Source organism: Suricata suricatta, chromosome 2 (assembly GCF_006229205.1).
Source record: "Suricata suricatta isolate VVHF042 chromosome 2, meerkat_22Aug2017_6uvM2_HiC, whole genome shotgun sequence".
NCBI classification, from domain to species: Eukaryota; Metazoa; Chordata; class Mammalia; order Carnivora; family Herpestidae; genus Suricata; species Suricata suricatta.
This window is the reverse complement of record NC_043701.1, coordinates 90,447,734-90,467,621: the sequence shown is the minus strand read 5'-3', so window position 1 is coordinate 90,467,621 and position 19,888 is coordinate 90,447,734. Positions and strand designations below refer to the sequence as shown.

The window sequence follows — 19,888 nt, the reverse complement described above, 5'->3', positions numbered from 1 at the left end:
AGATTATATCCTTAATGTTTATCTTTCAGGGACATTTGAGGCAGAAAATGAAAAAGTTATATATGGTCTAACACATCCCATTAATACGTTTGAACCATTCATGGTGCAGGTAATGTAATTGGTTTTATTATTTCTGAATTGGTTATATCCTTTCATAAATCTTATTGATAAAATAAAGATCAGTTGTTCAAAGGTGAAAGTACATCAAACTATCCTGAAAATAAATTTTTTTAACCCTAAAAGAAGTTGGCAGTAACTCTGGCACTCAAACAAAATCTTGAATCAACTTGGACAAAATGCATTTGAAAACAACTCATTATAAGAACTTTCAAAGATACCTACTCCCGAGAATTCTTTTAAAAATAGGTCTTCAAACAGACATATTCTTTCTCAGAATAGATGTGAAATATATTCATGGATTCAGAAGGAGCAGTAGTAAATGCATAATTAAGACTGATAGCGCAGTAAGAAAAATATTTGCTTCAAGGCCGCATGACTCTGGTTAGAAATTCAACATGAGGCCTTTGCCCTACTCTACTCGGACCTAGATGTCAGGAGCTATTACAAGTCGGTTAGGTCTGCACATGACCTCACCTGCTAAGACTTGCCGCGCTGGACCAGGTTTCTGTTAGACATGTGGTGTTGGTTGTTCACTGATCGCAATGGCTCGCACTAGAGAAATGAGGAATGTCTGGGAAGCTCCGCTCGGTCAGCAGCAGAGCACCACCGACACTCCTGGGGTTAGGGGCTCGCAAATGCGAGAAAGGTAAGAATGCTGGAGAAGCTGAAGAGGTCAGTCATTGACAGCTCTGTGCAGAGAACCGGGTTTACAGCTTCCAGGAAGGGAAGGAGTTACAGGTTCATGTCACGTCTGCTTTCTGAACCTATTTCTTCCAAGTTTTTAGGCAAGTTAAACTAACAGAATAAATGGACATTTCTTGAGCTTTTACTATGGACAAGGTATTGCTAGCAGCTCAGTACAAATATTTAATAAAACGCTTACTCAAACCTTATGACATAGTGATACTTTTTAATCCTCATTTTTTTAGTGCGTGAGGCTGAGGTTCCCAGGCTTTAAATAGTTCAACCAGCCACACGCAGCTAGATTCAGACTTAACCAAGGAAGGTTGCAGGCCAAGCCCGAGACTGGCCTAAGTCAATTCTACTTTTACACTGTGCTGCCTCTTTACAGAAAAGTCCATCACAAATTGCTTCCACTTTTCAAATAAAATGTATATTTATCTCCCACTTCAAGAGAGAAAAACTTCTCATTCATTTTCTTCCTTCTCAACTGTAGGCCATCTCTGTCTCTCTGTTTCTCTATTTCCCTTTCTCTCTGTTGGCCACCCCTAAAGTTATATCCCTCAGGAGAATATTAGCAAATAGTTCAGAGTATTTTCTTAATAAACTTTATAGAATGAAAATTAATTTACAAGTAATATATTGAGAGCTACCTTTGCACTTGGTATAATCTTATCTCTGTAATAGGGACATTAAAAGGGAAATAGCTTGATCTTTGTCCTCTGGGAAGGAACCTTTGAAACCTCATGTGCATATGAATCATGCAAGAATCTTATTAAAGTGAGGGCGCTGCCAAACCTGTTGTTTCCTTCTGGTCCTTTAAGGATCAAGGATGTGGGAGTGCACAATCCTGAGAAAAAAGGGGCTCATCACTGAGACAGATGAGAGTCTGTAAACCTCACAACACTACCCACACAAGGAGTTAGATGACAGGATTTAGGGGGACATAATAGTCAGACAATCAGACTCTATGAGCTGCTGCTGAATCTGTTAGGTCCAGTTCCCCAGGCCTCTGCCCTTAGATAAAAATTTTCTTATAACAACTGTGTGTAAGGCAAAGGCTTCTAGACTCTTACTTACATTGTCAGAAATGCCATATTGGCAATGTTGTGTGAATTAGGAGTTCTTGAACCTACAAAAATATATACTTACTTTCACTTGTATTGCTTTATATTCAGGTAAATTTCTCACCTTATCCTCAGATGTATCAAAAGCAATGGATGATGGCCTCCACTAGCTATAGAGGAAGTTTCCCCCCTTTATTATTGGGCATAGGACATTCACTTTGCTCTCCTTGGAGTCCAGGACTCTCAGGGCATTGGAAGGCCCATAAGTGGAAAAGTACTCCTTATTTTAAAATGCCATTGTGCATTTCTCATGGCTTATGTCTAGAATGAGACCAATAAAGTGTAGTCAGTTTTCAAAATAACACAACAGATAAGTGTATTAATATGTGTTATAATTCCTAAGCACAGTAAGTTTTGTACTATTATTATTCAACCTCAGTGTAAATTTCCATCTGGAATTTCCATTTACCTTAAAATCTGCCCACTAAACCCTGCACTGTTCATGAATTGCTTCAGATTTCCTATTGTAATGTTTCAAGCAAATTTAAAACCACTTTTATAATCCTAGCACTTTAAATTCTTTAAAAAACTGTGAACATGCCAATGAGACTACAAATTCCCATAGATCCAAAACTTCATGTACATTAATTTATTACTTCATTTATAATAGAACTCATTTCTAGAGTCTGCAGCTGATGCACAACCATTAGGACTATTTTTAATACTATGATGCATTTTTATCACATGCATGGAATATCACATGTATCACATGAATGGAATGTTTCTAATTATCCTAATAGCTCATATTTGCTGAGTACTTATCATGTGTGACCATACTTTTAACTTCTGGACACGTCAAATATACAGTGTTGTTTAAAGAATGTGGATTTCTGCTAAAAGACTCAGAAATGGCTTTGAATGTGTTTCCATAAATATGGGTATGATTGTCTATAACTCAATACAGCAAATAAAGGGCTATTTTTAAATATATAATAGTTGTATGTTTTCGTGGTCAACGTACATATTCATTTAGCAAGACTTTAAAAGAAAATCATTAGACACGGATGTAGAGTGCGCAAGTTACTGGTTAACTCCATTGGAAGCAAAGATCTTAATTTTTGCTGATTTTCTAAATAATTGTCCTCTTTAACTTCAAAATGATAATTGTGTGGGGCTTCAGAAATATTGACAAAAACACACTTAAAGGACACAGAATGAATAGAATGAATTACAGTTTGGAATGCAACTGCATATTAATCTACATTAACCATATTACACATAACCTGTATATTATGGAAAAACATATAGATGTCATTGAACAGGAAATAAATAAAATAAGATGTATGATTCATTGTACTTAATTCTTTTGTTATGAGTTTTTCTTATTTTAAGTAAGCTCTATTTTTATTCTTCTAGTTCCACCATTTACTTTACATATGGACTACATTCTGGGCCACACCTGGATTCTTCAATAAGTTTTCTGTCATATTTAAAGGACCAGGATGGGGTCCAGGTAAACCAAGACTTGGACTAAGCGAAGAAATCCCAGAGGTAAATAGAGTTCATATTAGTGATGGTGAAGATTAGTATCCTATTATTAGGTCTACAGCCAGCCTGTATATATGTCGACTTCATGCAGATCTGAAAACAGATGTTCCCTTAGGCAGAGAGAGCCCTGTGGTGCATAACTTTCTGAGTGGGTACCACCTCGGGGCCTCTCCCAGGATGACACTGCCTCTTGCCGGGGAGCATGGTTCGGAGGCATAGCAGCAGAGGCTAGTTATTGGATCCATTCAAACCTACACCAAAGAACCTTTATGTAGAGCAAAAACTACACAAACATATGTTACTTGGTCACAGAATCCTAAAACCACCAGGGATGGTCACAGAATCCTAAAACTACTAGATGAGGCTTAAAGATGCTTCAGTTTAGCTTTCATTTTGTTCATGAAAAAATGAAAAGATGGTCGATATCGCTAATCATCAGGGAAATGTAAATCAAAACCACAATGAGGTATCACCTTATTCTTTTCAGAATGGCTAAAATCAAAAAGATAAGAAATAGCAAGTCCTGGTGAGGATGTGGAGAAGAAGAATCCCCTGTACCCTGTTGGTGGAAATGTAAATTGGCACAGCCAATGAATGAAGGGGAGTAGGAGATGCAGACTTACAGTTATGGAATGAATAAATCACAGAAATAAAAGTCACAGCATAAATAATATAGCCAAGGATATTAAAATAACAGTATATCAGGGTAGATGGTAGGTATACTTGTAGTGAACATAGCATAATTTATAAATTTGTCAAATCACTAAGTCATATGCCTGAATCTAATGTCACATTGTGTATCGACTCTACTGAAATTAAAAAAAAAAAAGTCTCTAGAATGGAAGGTCAAAAGCCACACAAAGGTGATGTGGTTATTAGGTTAGACCATAACCTTATTCATTCTGTAATACAGTAGTAGCATTAAATTCAGAAATCATATTAAAACCCAAAAGTCAATGAGGTAGAGATTTAAAACCCTGGAAACCAAATGAAAAATTCAATTTCAATCTGGAGTTCTTACAGAGATGAAAAAGAAAGATTTTCTTTTCAGTCCTTCAGGATATATATTGTGATTCCTTATTAAAATAACTGTCACTAATAGTAACCTGAAAGCTATAGAAAGAGTAAACTATTGTTGATATCAAAGGTAATATAAGTATAAAAGTAGCTAATATTACAAGAAAATAAAATCATTATTTTTAAAACTTTTGATCTACATAAGGATGTTTTTTTCACCCCGTTATGAAAGCTGCTTTGCTGAAATTTCCCAGATATTTTTAGTTATGTTCAAAATCAGTTATGTAACAATGAGCAAACCTGATACAGGTGAAAATAATTTGCTTATTTCAGCTCGGGAAAGTTTAGTTAGCGATGATCCATATATTTTTTTTTTCTAGTTTTTTAATAGACAATCCAAAATGAAAATTCTGAAGTCCTATCTGTGCCTAAATTTGCATTATAAATGTAGAGTTGTAGTATTTCTTGGAAGCTCCGTAATTTAGGAAAGTTGTTTCCAACAAAACAATAGTTCCCTTTTAGGCATAATTATCTCCACTACTACAAATCACCTTCCATTTTTTATTTTTCTTTACTTTTATGTATAATCATGGACATATTTCTGTAATCATATTTCATATTTTTATGTTCATTTTTGTTGTATTTGTCATCAGTAAATGTTGCTGACTCAATTCTTATACTGGTTTGTTTAAAGTAGATTAAATTAAAATCATGATGCTTCTGAAATGAAGAACAAGTTTCTGAGCTTTTATGTTTTTCTATCAAAATATAAAGGAATGTTTGAGTCATTTTGGAAAAAATAAAATAAAAAGGCAGCAAGGATTTTCCTTTCTCTTGCACACCTCGTCTTTACTTACTGTGAATTTCAATGAGAGGAATAAGCCAGAGAGCAAGATAAAGGAAAAGCTTCTTTCTTGTCTTCTTAGGTCACGGGGAAAGAAGTGCCCTATGCGTCATCGGTGTCCCAACTATTAAGGATATATGCAGTTGTACAGTTTGCCTTGACGCTAGCATTTTATGAAGAGACCTTTGCAGATAAAGCTGTAAGTGAAATTTTGTGAGACAACAATCTGTCTCTTGGTCTGAAAATGAAAATTATCTTCTCATATTATAGTTGTGCTCTCTTCTGTAATTTCAACTTCAATGTTGGCACTATCTCCTGTTTAAACAGGTGACTTAATTCTTCTAGACTATTAAATGTAAATTAATTCTATCCCAAGTGTTCTTGTGTAGAATGTTTATCCTATTGTATGGTATTGATATTGACTTGGCTTTGGGGAGGCAGAATAAAAAGTCTTCCCTGAGAATTTTTAACCACAAACCAACTCTCACTGCATATGGGTCTGGTATTTATACTAACCATTGATTTATAAACCTAAACTCAGAAGTCAGTTTAAAGTGTTCTCAGATTAGGTCTCATGTGTCTAAAAGAACCATGCTCAAAGCATGCTTGGAGCAATCCCCGTAAACCCAAGTGTCAGAGTATTCCCACAGATAAAGCTCCAATGGTTATGAACTCAGTTAAGAGCACAGGGCCACTCTGGGAGACAGTAAGTCATCAGGACAAAGCATTACCAAAAACAACAAACAGCAGACCCAGATTATCAAATACAACACATGTTGGAAATTAAGTGAAAATATAAACTTAGTAAATTTAGTATGTTTGAAGATGCAGAAGATGAAATTTAAAAAAATTAAAATTATGAACATTTAAAAAGCAAGACTATCAAAATGATACAGCACATTTGATAATAATCACATTAAACTTCTAGAACACAAAGATGTGGTAACAGACCTGAGAAAGTCAATGACTTATATAAGAGTTTAAAGCCAAATTAAGAGAAAATTGATGTATTAATAGAGTCATCCATTATTTAAAAAAATACCCACTATACAGTGCTAAAAGACAATGAGATAAAAATAAAAACATGACAAATTATGTTCAGACATAAAGAATAGTGTGAAAAGCTCCAAAAAAAGATACAAAAATCCAGAGAAACATTTAAATGAATACAAATGGGATCAGTGGACCATGAATTCAAGCAAAATAAATTACTTTTTTCCATGAATAAGTCTGTTCTATTTACAGAGATGAGTTTTTAAAATTCCATATAGAAATTAACAAATAATATATGCAGAAAAATATGGGTACAGTATGCTATTATTTTTAACATCCTTATCTTTTTTTTAATGTTTTATTTATTTTTGATACAGAGAGAGACAGAGCATGAGAGGGGGAGGGGCAGAGAGAGAAGGAGACACAGAACCGAAAGCAGGCTCCAGGCTCTGAGCTAGCTGTCAGCACAGAGCCCGACGCGGGGCTCGAACCCACGAACATGAGATCTGACCTGAGCCGAAGCCGGAGGCTTAACCGACTGAGCCACCCAGGCGCCCCTATTTTTAAAAATTTAAGATAAAACCCTATGGAATTATTTTTAATAATTACATACTATTTTACTATTCCTAGCATAATAATTCCACTGGGACAATTACAAATACTCCATACATCTTATATAGTGAATTACAAGAAAGAAGTCTGCTTGAAGTAGATTATTGAGTGTGTTAGGTGGGACTCATTGGTTGTATGTGACAGATACTCAACCCAGAGTAAATTTATTAACTCCTGTAAGTGAAGAGTTTGGACTATTTCTTCTTCAGGCAGTACTGATTCAATGAGTCAAACAGTGTTATCAGGAACTTCATTCTTCCTTGTAGCTGCACTTTTCTCAGTGCAGCTTCTCCCACAGACTCTCAGCCTTCCTGGTGGCAAGATGGCTACCAGCAGCTCTAGCTGTAAATGCCACCAAACAAAGAATTGCAGAAATTAAGGACCCAAGTTGGAATCTGATGTTATGGTTTGGTTCATCTGGATGTCACCGAACCAGTCAATGTTATCCTTCCATGAATGGGAGAGCAGGCTCAGCTCCATAGGATCCTCATGGTCAGAGAGGAAGAAAGAATGGCTTGAAAGAAAATTAACTAGAGGCGCCTGGGTGGCTCAGTCGGTTAAGCGTCTGGCTTCGGCTCAGGTCATAATCTCACGGTTCGTGAGTTCGAGCCTCGCATTGGGCTCTGTGCTGACAGCTAGCTCAGAGCCTGGAGCCTGCTTCTGGTTCTGTGTCTCCCTCTCTCTGACTCTCCCTGCTTGTGCTCTCTCTCTGTCTCTCAAAAATAAATCAAAAACATAAAAAAAAATAAAAAAGAAAGAAAATTAACTAATGATAGTATATAGGAAAAGGGAGAGCGATTTGAGTAAACAAAAGTAACAAATATTAGATATTTATAAATCCTTCTCAGATAAATATGAATATATGATTTAAATTTGTTTTCAAAAAAAAGTTCTATAAACACTTACAAAATACATGAGGACATATGAACTCTCCTGCAGGGGATCTTCACTTAAAGGATCTATGGCGTGAGTGTCTTGTAGATATATATCTGCTGCTCTAAAAAACAGAATATCTGATGAACTATGTCTTAAATAAAACTGGAGATTTAGGGGCAACTGTTTCTGGGATTTGTTAGTTTATCAGTTCAAACATGAAGAGCTTCCAAAAAGTCTTCTCTATAATTATGTTGACATTCATCATCATAAGATAATTACAGCAACTTCAAGCATCCTATATTCACAGACTGTTACCAAAGACAGCAAGTTCACTTCTTCTAGAACATCTTATAAATTTCATTTTATTTAGGAAGGAGGAAACAAAAAAGCTCAGGAATATTTCCAAGCAAATAGTCTTTCAAGTCTCATTATTCAAGACTAATTCACATGTCCACACTGAACCAATAACTAATACCAGCTCATGAATTAACCATGAATGAATTATGCCACACATAATTTATTCCCTGGGGAAAAGAGCTCACTTCCCCCTTGAGCACATTCCTTTTTTATACCTGCACAAACTCAGCAGAGCATTAGAACAGAAGAAATGGCAAATATTTTCTGATGGGCAACCAGTAGCGTGTGGCTTGGTATTCTACTAATAAAATAGGTTTATAAAAAGTTATTATAACCATTACTAGATTACATATTAAGGAAAGCCCATTTTAATTTTTATCATTATTGAAAGAACTTATTAATTGGTATTATTAATACAGACTTGTGGGTTTTGAATTTAAAATTAATAACCAAACATTGTTATGAGTAGTGAAAATAGATAAGTTTATATGTGTTCTCTGTTCAAAGGCAATGACTTTTAAAAAGCTACAGGAAAATATATAATAGACTTTACTGATTATAACAAAACACAATGAATTCTAGTTTCCATTTTGTTATCTTAGTTTTTTTTACCTAAATAATTACTGAAATATATACGTACTCATAGTTTCCATGGTTGAATGAAACCGGAAGAAAAGCTACATCATCTACATCTAAGTATCTAACTTTTGATATACACCTCACTGTTGAGTATAGTTTGTTATTGCATTTTTTAAGTTTTACTAAACAAAATTCCAAAATAAATTATGCCAATTTATAGAAATAAAATTAGAAATTTACCCATTTGGGGTGCACCTGGTTGGCTCAGTCAGTTAAGCTTCTGATTTCTGCTCGGGTCATAATCTTGAAGTTCTTGGGTTCAGGCCCCGTGTCAGGCTGTATCCTTAAATGTTGGAGCCTAGAGCCTGCTTCAGATCTGTGTCCCCCTGTCTCTGCTCCTCCCTCACCCGTGCTTGCTCGCTCTCTCTCTCTCTCTCTCTCTCAAAAATAAATAAACATTAAAAACAATCAAAAAGAAAATGAAATTTACCCATTTTTATTTTGAAATAGAAAGTTAAGTTCACCAAGAGATTTGAGAGTCCATGCATGCGTGAGGACTTCCTTAGCAAAAATGTCGCTAGACACAGTGTGTATTAAAAGATGCAACTTATAGCAAGGCTCCACAAGATTTTTTTGCTGCCATCAGAAACAGAAACTCATATAGATATATTGACAAAGAGAAATGCCAAGTGTTGAAATCCTTTTCAGACTGAAATTAGCGTTGGAAACAGCTTCATTCCTGACACAAATTAATTTTGAAAGGTGTTTTTGCTTGTTTCCCACACATGTTTTTCTTTGCTAAAAACATGCTGTGCAACTAGGAAAAAAGGTCACTTATTTGTAAGATTCTGTAGTGCCTTTCTCGTCTCAGGGATGTGTAAAAGCATATGAAGACGTTAACATCCAACAGCAATATTTTTTTTCCAGATTCACTGTAGCCAATAATCACATAGAAAAGTTGTGGCTGACTTGTAATTGGGGGCCCTGCTGTGGTCCCACAGCCTTTTCTGTTTATGCATATACCAGAGTAGATAAATACTTACTTGTTTTATGTGTGCAAGTTCTGTATAAATAACTTTGGGAGTCAAAAAAGCAATTTGATGGCCACCACAAAGGTGTAAAAGGCACATTCCTCTCTTGCTGAAACTTGAAATGCATACATTTAAATATATAGTGTTTAGTTTAGTGATATGACCCACAGACTTTTATGTTGATTTTGGTTTAGTAATGCTTGGGAAATCAATTCCTGAGCTGCCAGGGTCCAGTTCATGGGGTGATATCATGAATACACGTTTGAAATGAAAATATGGACACACTAGCATGTTTCCAAAGTAAAACTGTAAAAGCAATGCTATCCTTTCAAATAATAGACACACTCAAAAGAGTTTGAATATTTAACAGTCTTAGAATGTGTAATAAAGTTACTGCAGATAGGTTTTAACGCAGATTATTTGATGATATATTTCAAGTTAATGAGGCATCTGAGAATATCCAATATAAATTTGGAAACAGATTTTTATAGTTTTGAATTCCCCTGTATGCTGTACTCTGTAAAATATTATGGGCACTACAATTTTGTAACTAATGTTTTCATGTTGACATATTTTAAAAGACTCTTTTAAAAATCAATATATTCAATTGTACTCTCATAACACAGAGTCATTTGCACAAATTAGATCTAGCTTAGGTCTTACACGAAAGCTTTCAAGTCAATATCCAATGTTTAGTTTTTTTTCAGTACAGACCACTGAGATTTAATTTAATTTTCTAAAGTTTTTGGTGGTAGCTGAGGTAATGTGAAAAAAAGAAATGTGAGCCAAAATGAGCATCAGTTATAACCGAAAGCCGTGAAACAATGGAATGCGTGTGTATTAAAGGAAGGGTATTTTGAAAAGCTACCTGTCTGATATGCATAAGTTTCAGGAACTTGGAAGAGTGATCATTGTGAGTTCCAGTGGAAAACATACTTTTAGTACACTAAATTGAAATATAATTAAGTGGGAAATTACACATTAAAAATACCATTTACATTAAATAATGAAACATTAACTATGAAATTGAACATATCTTCATATTATTAGTATTGTCCCAAAATTTGATCACTAACAGGTAGCTCCTTTAATACTAGTAATAAACACAATCAATCATAAACTGCTTATAATTTGAATGAAGATATTATTTCGATTTATGAAAAAAATATGTAAAAGTTAGACATTTTAACTCAACTTGGAAAACTCAAAGTCTAAATATGCAGTTCTGAGGAGATGTATTTTCTTATTAAAAGTTATCCTCATGAAAAGAAAATTTGTCTTTCTAACGCTGTCTTTTAATATCTTCTTTTATCTTTTGTGTTTTGGGGAATAACTGAAAGAAATATAGCTTATATTTCTACTTGTTTCTTAGTGAAGAAAATAAAGAGTTTTCTATCACAAGTATAGTGAAAGTTGGTGTACGGATTTCAGTGAGGTCTTGAAGCAAACAATGATAATTTAGAGTAGCTTCAGTGACTCTGAAAATAGTTTTACTGATCAACCAAGAAAGATATTATGTCAGAACAGATCCCTTCCAGAAACTGTTGTATGACCTTTTCATTCAGAGGTTGCTCACCTTTGGATTAATGATTACCCAATACCAAATCAAGACTCTTCTGTTCTCTACTCAGTGCCCAGTGAACCATGAGGTTATCCAGCCTGGCCATGAACTATCACAGGTCCTTTGTAAGCTCTAATATTACAAACCCTACTAATCCTTCTCTCACCTCCATAGTTTTCTCAGATGAATGGTCTGATATACTGGACCTGAATTCTAGAGTTCTCTCTATGTACCTCTCTCCGCTTTGGTACCCTGTCTTCCAAACAGTAGCCTCCTTGCTTTATGCTAAATCCCAACTCCATGGCCGCACCTCAGGGAGTCTACCAGGCCCCCTGGGGTCCCTCTGTTCTGAGGCCTGAAAACTCTCTTAAGTTGGTAATCTGGGGTCACGTCATTTATGTCCTATTTTCCTGGAATCACTGACCTTGTTGCCTTGTGTCCAGTGTCTTGAAAACAAACTTTTGTTGTTGTTGTTTTTCCAGTGAGTATAAACCAGATATTGTTTTCTTGCTTTGGGGAGTACATTCATTTTGTTTTTTAATGGAGTGGAATCATAGCTTAATGTATAACTGTAACATAACTGTTCTTTAAATACTGAGCTAAAGTTTTTTTTTTTTAAGCTTATGTATTTATTCTGAGGGAGAGCTCAAGCAGGGTAGGGACAAAGAGAGAGGGGAAAGAGAATCCCAAGCAGGCTCCACACTGTCAGTGCAGAGCCCAATGTGGGGCTTGAACGAATGAACGGTGAAATGATGGCCTGAACCATAATCCAGATCAAGAGTTGAATATTTAACTGGCTGAGCCACCTACATGTCCCGCAGCTAAAGTTTTTTAAATTTAATATTTTCTTTTATTTCTTACAAATTTTTGTAGAAATGCAGTGATTCCACATTGGTCCCGTGTTTCTGAACAGCATACTATTCTTTTTTAGCCAATACATTTTCTCTTTTGATATAATTAGTTTGCTTCTTATTTCTTTTGTTTGTTTAAAATTCTGGAAAATGTTCATTCTAATTACATTCCTTTGTTTTTCCTTCAGTAGTAACCACCTAGAGGAATCTGATCATTTAGAAGAAAGACTATGGTCAATATTGACAGTGTTTGAAAAGAGCAAAGTCTTATTTCAAGATACATTTTTGAGATTCAGATAGGATTACAAATTGTGTGATAGTGTCCCCTGGGGTTCTGTTCCTGAGTCTGTTACAATAGTGAGAAGTATCTTCAAGCCTCAGTCGTCAGCATGTCAAATCCAGCAGCTCCCGGCTTCTGGAAGGTGGACCCCACAGTCATGGGGGGAGAGGCAGCCCAGCAGCTGTGCCAGCAAACCCGTCGGCTGCCTTCACATCAGATGTCACAAAGGTGTAAGCATTAGGTGACTTTGGCCTCATTATAACGATGTTTGGGAAGATAAACATTTTGAATCAAAATAATGATTTTACTAGTTCTTCTCAGATACCTTTCAGAGAAACCCGTAAAAATGTGCTACCTTGTTATAATAACAAAATCCAGACATTTTCATTTTGAAGTCCTTTGAAACAAAATCATAGAAAATATTATCAAAGCATTTTTGACGAAACACCAAGTTTTAGGAAAGAATTTGTTTCTAGAGAAACACACTATTATTTTATGACACAGTGTATGGAGCTGATTCCTCGCTTTGTGAGATGTGTCAGGTGGGCAAATGTGAAAGGGAGTTACGTTGATTGACAAAGTTTTCCCATGTAAGGTTAAGAGGGTGATAAACCAGGCAGGAAGAAAAAAAGGTTTCTCCTTTATAATTGTGAGCAAAGGAAGGACTCCCACAGCTCATTGATTATGCACTTTGCATCAAACATGTAATTCTACTCGAGTTCCTGTGTAATTAGCATTGCTTCTGAGGTAGTTTGTTTTGTTTTGTTTTGTTTCCTTAAAAGGCAGTTAGTTGCACAGAGTAGAGTTCTTCAGGCATACAAATTTGGACAGTGATTCCTGCACTAGGAAACTTCAATGGAAATAAAGGCAACTGAAATCACTGCTGATTTTGAAAGATAACTTTTAAAAAGGAAAAATAATTCCTTGCTTGATAAAGCTTTCTTCATGTGTTTTTGTGTTTGTGTGTGTGAGAAAAACTTATAATGCATTCAAAGGTTAATTTACAATAATTCCATTTTAGGACAGCGATATTTTACATGAAACATTTGCCCACAGTGGATGGTATGAAGTGGGACTTAACCCAATGAAAAATAAAATGTTATTTGTTATAAAAAACTAACAATCTTAAAGTCATTTTGCATATTGTTTAAAACACAGGAGTCTAAGTCTTTATGGTTAAAGCTTATACATCCTATTTTATGTGTTGTTTTTGTCCTTTTTGCTCTAGTGTAGCTGGCCTATGATCATATAATCAGGGATTAAAGCATTATGATATCTAGGGTAGGGATTTTGTCTATCTTGCTCACTTTCTTAAACTTATACCTATTATGATGCCTTGCACATGCTCAATAAACTTTCATGAAATGAATATGTAGAAAGTAGATATAACTGCTGGTATGCCTTAATTAGCTTATAAAAGGATGCTCTACAGAAAACCTTAGAAGTTAAATAGAGAAGTAGACTCTTTAAAGGAAGTATATATGGTCTATATTGAATTCTATCATATGATAATCTTACCTTCCTTTAAACTCAAATACTTTTAAGACAATTCTGTTCTTTAAGGAATGAAATAAATATTAAAGAATTTAAAAGTTAACATATTTAACACTTTAAACAATATATGAGGGGTGCCTGAATGGCTCAGTCAGTTAAGTGGCTGACTTTGACTCAGGTCATGATCTCACAGTTCGTGGGTTCAAGCCCTGCATCAGGCTGTGTGCTGACAGCTCAGAGCCTGGAGCCTGCTTCAGATTATGTGTCTCCCTCTACTCTCTGTCCCTCCCCCGCGTACTCTCTGTTTCTCTGTCTCAATAATAAATAAAAACATTTAAAATTTTTTAAAAAATAAAATAAACAATGTATGAATATTGAATTATTAATATTGAATTATTAAATACTAAATTATTAACTAATTTAATATAATTTATTTTTAATTTTAAGAAACTAAAATATTGGCAGGAACTTAAACATTTAATGTTATCATATTAAATTATTGACTAAACCAATTAATAATTTAAGAAAGTATTAATATAAAGGCATGGATATTAAAACAAAAATATAAAATATTCATTTGGTTATTCTACAAAAATATTTGAGTACTGACTATGCACCAGGCAATGTTCTAGATGCTTGAAATATACAGTGAATAACAAAATATATAACCTCTAATGGAGCTTACATTCTAGTGGGGCAGGACACACAACAAAAAACAAGAGAAAATGGACAAATGTACAATTCTATAGAAATGATAAGTGTATAAATTGTAATTGTATAAAAGTGTTGTATAGAGAACAATATAACAGAATACATTTATAGATAACTATGAAAAGTTCTACTTTTTACGTGACAGACAAGGATGTACGTTCGAAGAGTACCTGAAGAAATGAAGGAATGAATCATCAGGGTCACTGGGGGAAGTTGTTCCAACAGAAGGAAGAGTAAATAAAACAGACTTGAGTGGGGAGGATGCTTGCCATGTGGAAGGAAGAACAGACTTTGTGATATGAACAGCGGAGAGATTACTAAGGGACCATATGATAAGGGGTTCTGTTATATACGGGCCAGAGTAAGGACTTTGAGTTCTAGCCTGTGTAGACGTTGAATCTCGGGGCGCTCAGTTGGTTAAGCATCCGATTCCTGGTTTCTGCTCAGGTCATGATCTCACGGTTTGTGAGTTTGAGCTCTGTATCAGGCTCTGTGCTGGCAGTACCGAGTCTGCCTGGGATTTTCTCTCTCCCTCTCTCTCTCTGCTTCTCTGCTCTCTCTCTCTCTCAATATAAATAAACTTAAAAGAAATAAAAATAAAGAAATTGAAGCTGTTGGAGCATTTAGAGCGTAATAATGATATGATATAACATATGTCTTTAAAAAATTAGAGTTCTGGCTGCAAAACAGTATGTAGAAGGCCACGCTAAATAGACAAACTATTTTATAAGTGGGGACACCAGGCAAGAGGATATTTCAATTGTGGTGAAGATCATGTTGGGATGGAACAAATTTTTGTTCACAAAACAGCTCCTTGTAACAAATCTCTTCTGGATGTACTTCAAATACAGTGTTGACATTTATTTCTTGATGTATTTTAAGTGGACAGTGAGAGGAAGAGTCAAGGATGAGTGGCAGTTTTGTTTTTGGTGTTTTTTTTTTTTTCATTTGTTTGTTTTGTTCTGTTTTTGCTTGAGCAATGGAGAAGCTGGATGTACCATTCTAAGCAAAAGAAAACTAGCGATGTCTAGTGTGGAGGAGGAAATAGATACAGAGTTTTAGACATGCTAAATTTCAGGTGCCTTTCAGCCAGGTAGAGGCATTGACTAGGGAGATGGATAAACATATTGAGTTGTTTTTTACTCTGACCCTAGTAGCCTGGAAGCAATTTGCAGAAAAAGGAGTTCTCCTCAAGGCCCCCTTTTTTTGTTTAAGGATCATAAGTTCCCTAACCAGAGTTGAAAATATATTTTATCCTTCCTCTGAATTTCCTATGATATGAGTAATAGTGCATGGACCTTTTGTTTGTGTTTCTTTGTTTCATTGTGATTCATCAAGGTTAACCTAAGTCCCATATGAAAAATTAGTATAGTGTAAAAATAGTAAAAATGATATTCATATTATAACCATTAGTTCACCTTATACTTTGTTCCAAGCACTCTGCTTAGTACTTTAATATAGTTGCTGCCAAACTCATATTTTATTTCAAATGTACCAAACACATAAAAGAGCCTTAGAAATGCCAGATAATTTGCCTATGGTTACATGGCTTATAAATTCAATGCATGATTCCAAACCCTATATACTTACGGAGCATTTAAAATTATGCTGTAGTTTCTGGGCACGAATCATTTCTTTCCTTCATCTGAATTTTCTTCTAAGGAATCAGAATGAAGCAATATGGTGAAAGAAGGTTTTTCTTTAGAGACAAAATGTTTCCCTTAAACAATCGTTAATCTGCTCAAATAGACCTAGTAACTTCTACCACCATGAAAATAATTTGTTGGTACTTGGGCTGCATTATCCCAAAGCAGTCGCTACTGAATTCCACATATCCAAATAGCACTTGATAGCTCTCCACTAAAACACTCTGTTGTCCACTGAGCTTCTCCTCTTGTATCTGACACCTAGCACTGTTCCCGTACTCTAAAATATTTCAACATTTCATATTTTTGATTACTCATCCATATTCATCTACTAACCTATTGCTTTGGAAACTTTTAAATCCCTTTTCAGTTCTGGGTACCATCCAAGCATACAGTGCTGAATAGAGAGAGCTGATAGAAGTTGTCTCTGAGGTCGGGGTTGATTTATGAGGCAGTGTGGAGACGGGGTAGGAGATGTGAACAGGAATGGCAATCAGTGGCTTTTGCTTATTGGTTATACAATGCAGATGCAGATGCAGTTTTGTCGGTGTATATATTAGTTAATAATGAGTTGAAATTACCTCTAATATTTCATTAAAGAGCAGAGAGTGCGTAATGCTTTGATAACTCTGTGAGCCACTTTGCTGTATCACACTTCTCGTGTTCTCATTAAAGTGAAACACAAACACTGTCAGTGAGTAGGGGAATCATTGAAGCAATGTGCATTCAACTTCTCACTTTTACTCATCCACTTCCAAATGAAAACAGTATTCATCTGACCGTGAATGTTAGCTATGCATCCTCTCTGCCCCCGACCATTTAAATTTGTTGCTCATATTTATTCCAGCATTGTCATCCTTTGAGGTTAGGGAAGTGTATTTTAAATTTCAGAGGCATCATTTCTTTCTATGTGATGATGGAAAAATTACTTAATTCTTTGATTCCCAGTTTGTTTGTTTTTTCATATATGAAGCAAATAAAATGATACCTTATCTGTAAGGTTGTTGGGACTAAAAAAAGAATTAAAGTATATGAAACATATAACATGGATGCTATAAAAATAGTAGATGCTCAGTAAACATTATTATTAAATTCTGACATGTAAACAAAATGTATAATTCATTTATAATTATGATAAAAATGTCTTTGTTACAATAATTCAAAAGATAACCCTTGACCTGTACATAGGAAACTATAGATTTCATCAAATGTGAATATCTATTTGTGCAATGTTTCATTTATGTGTTTGCAGTCAGAAACACGTTCTCATTTAAATATTTTCTGTATTAAAAACAGTGTTGGGTTTGAAACCACAAAGAATTGGTGATAATAAAAATAGCTATTGGACCATGCTATTTATTCATAAAAATGTAAGTGATTTCTCCATATGTGGGGGCACAGGTGTTTTAAAGAATTATGAAAATCATAACTTTAGAGGAGAATTTTTAGGAAGAATATTTTAAGCAAAATACTTCTGTGGAAGAGTCTAATTCATTCTCCTAAGTGTCCAGTAAGATAATTAAATGACATTAGGAAAACCTAATGTCCTCTGTGTATTCAACCTTTTTGAAAAATGTCAGTGTCAAGTGGTGTAATATAAAATAAAATTTGGGGCTGATTTTCTTGACAGCTTTAAGTTTTAATGTTCTTTCTGATTATTCTCCTAAAGAATCTGTTGGTCCCTGTGTTTGCTTGACAGGCACTGTCACAAGTGACCCTCCTTCTGAGGGTTTGCTTCATCATTCTGACATTGACCTCCATTGGATTTCTTCTGGATCAAAGGTAAGAAGTGAAATTCTTTCATTCTGCGTACTTTTATAATGTTGTTTTAAAAATATATGTGAAACTTTGATAACCATCAAACATTTGTTATTAAAAATAATGTTGAAACTATAATTTCACAATATTTTAAGTTAAACAAAGTAACAGCTTATCCAATTTTTAAAAGCAAGCATGCATTTAAAATCTCAGCCTTTTAAATGTGATTTAAGTTTTTAAAGTTATTAAAGAAAACCTACAAATGCAATGAATAATTTGGCAAAACATAGACCATAACTCTGGGTAATTAATAAAACATGAAACATATTTGAGCACTTTGCCTTCGCCATGGACAGTTCACACTATATGCCAGAATGCGCGTGTTGTGTTCTTGAAGTCTATGTCCTCTCCCTCACACGGCATATTTAAAGAATCTTATTTTAATTACTACCTTTGTGAGAATATATACTCACTTGCACAATTTTAAGATGTATTTATGGCAGGAAGTATGTAGAAAAATACTTATTCATTATTACTTAGGATTTATCAAAATTAACATTAATACTAATACCAGTGTTTATGCACTTAATATGTGCCATGGAATATGTTATTACTTCTTACAACAATGTCCTGAGATAAGAATTACTATAAAGCCCATTTTACAGATTAAGAAAGTCAGGCATACAGATCGTAAGAGAGTGAACGCAGACAAACCCAGGCAATGTGACTCCCAAATGGACATATTCTAGAATTTACATATACTGTAACTTGGTGAAAAACTGCAGAAAACAAGCAAACAAACAAAAAAAAAAACCCAGTCATTCTTTTTAAAATCTTTTTTATTATTATTTATTTTTGAGAGTGAGAGAGACAGAGGCCTAAAGCCTGCCTCAGACTCGGAGCTGTCAGCACAGAGCCTGACATGGGGCTCGAACTCATGAACTGTGAGATCATGACCTGAACCAAGGTTGGCTGCTTAACCCACTGAGCCACCCAGGCACCCCAAAACCTCAGTCATTCTTGAGATTGTATTTTTGTTGTAGTGTAATTGTTTTTTTTAAGTAGGTAACCAATAAGATTACTTTCAGGAAATTGTAAATAAAACAGTACAGAAAACACATGCTTAATTTATATTAAATATTATGTCACTCTCCCAAGGAATGCTTAATTGGTATTCTGAAATAGCAGCATATTCTTTAGTTTTATCAATATCCAAATCATTAAGATCAAAATGAACACACAGATTAATGAAACAGTTTAGAGCATGCACTCCCTAGAAACACTTGTGTTTATCATTTATTTTGTTTGGCTCTCTAGCCCTATTTTTCTTGACTAGAAATAAAGTTCATACTAAGCCATAAAAAGGAAAATGGAAAAATAGTCACAGGTACCTCTGAAATTATTACCCAGATCCGAAGAACCAGGATCTCCATTTTAAAGATTATAATTTTCTTGGTTACATACACTTATGAGAAGTAGCAATAAGCTAATAGCAATAGTATAGTTTCTCTTTCTTCCTTTTCCTTCCTTCCTTCCTTCCTTCCTTCCTTCCTTCCTTCCTTCCTTCCTTCCTTCCTTCCTTCTTTCTTTTTTCTTAGAGAGAGAGTGAGTGAAGAGGTGCACAGGGAGAGAAAGAGAATCCTAAGCAGGCTTCACATTCGGCATGGAGTTTGATATGAGGCTGGATACCATGACCCTGGGATCATGACCTGTACTGAAACTGGCTGAGTACCACACAGGTACTCCAAGAAAAGAGACTTTAAATCAAGAGTGTAACAGGAAACCAAGAAGGGCAATATATAATAATAAAGGGGACAATAAAGAGGACAATTGAACAATAAGATGTAACAATTATAAATATT

General features: G+C 34.8%; 1 protein-coding gene across 1 annotated transcript in view; it reads left to right on the top strand.

The window, feature by feature from the left end:
* Positions 1-19,888, top strand: part of AGMO (alkylglycerol monooxygenase) — a 318,725-nt gene that overhangs the window by 149,984 nt on the left and 148,853 nt on the right. The window contains exons 9-12 of the mRNA XM_029919039.1: positions 30-109; positions 3,285-3,419; positions 5,360-5,476; positions 17,968-18,050. Coding sequence (XP_029774899.1) covers positions 30-109; positions 3,285-3,419; positions 5,360-5,476; positions 17,968-18,050 — 415 coding nt within the window. The remainder of the gene's footprint in view (positions 1-29; positions 110-3,284; positions 3,420-5,359; positions 5,477-17,967; positions 18,051-19,888) is intronic.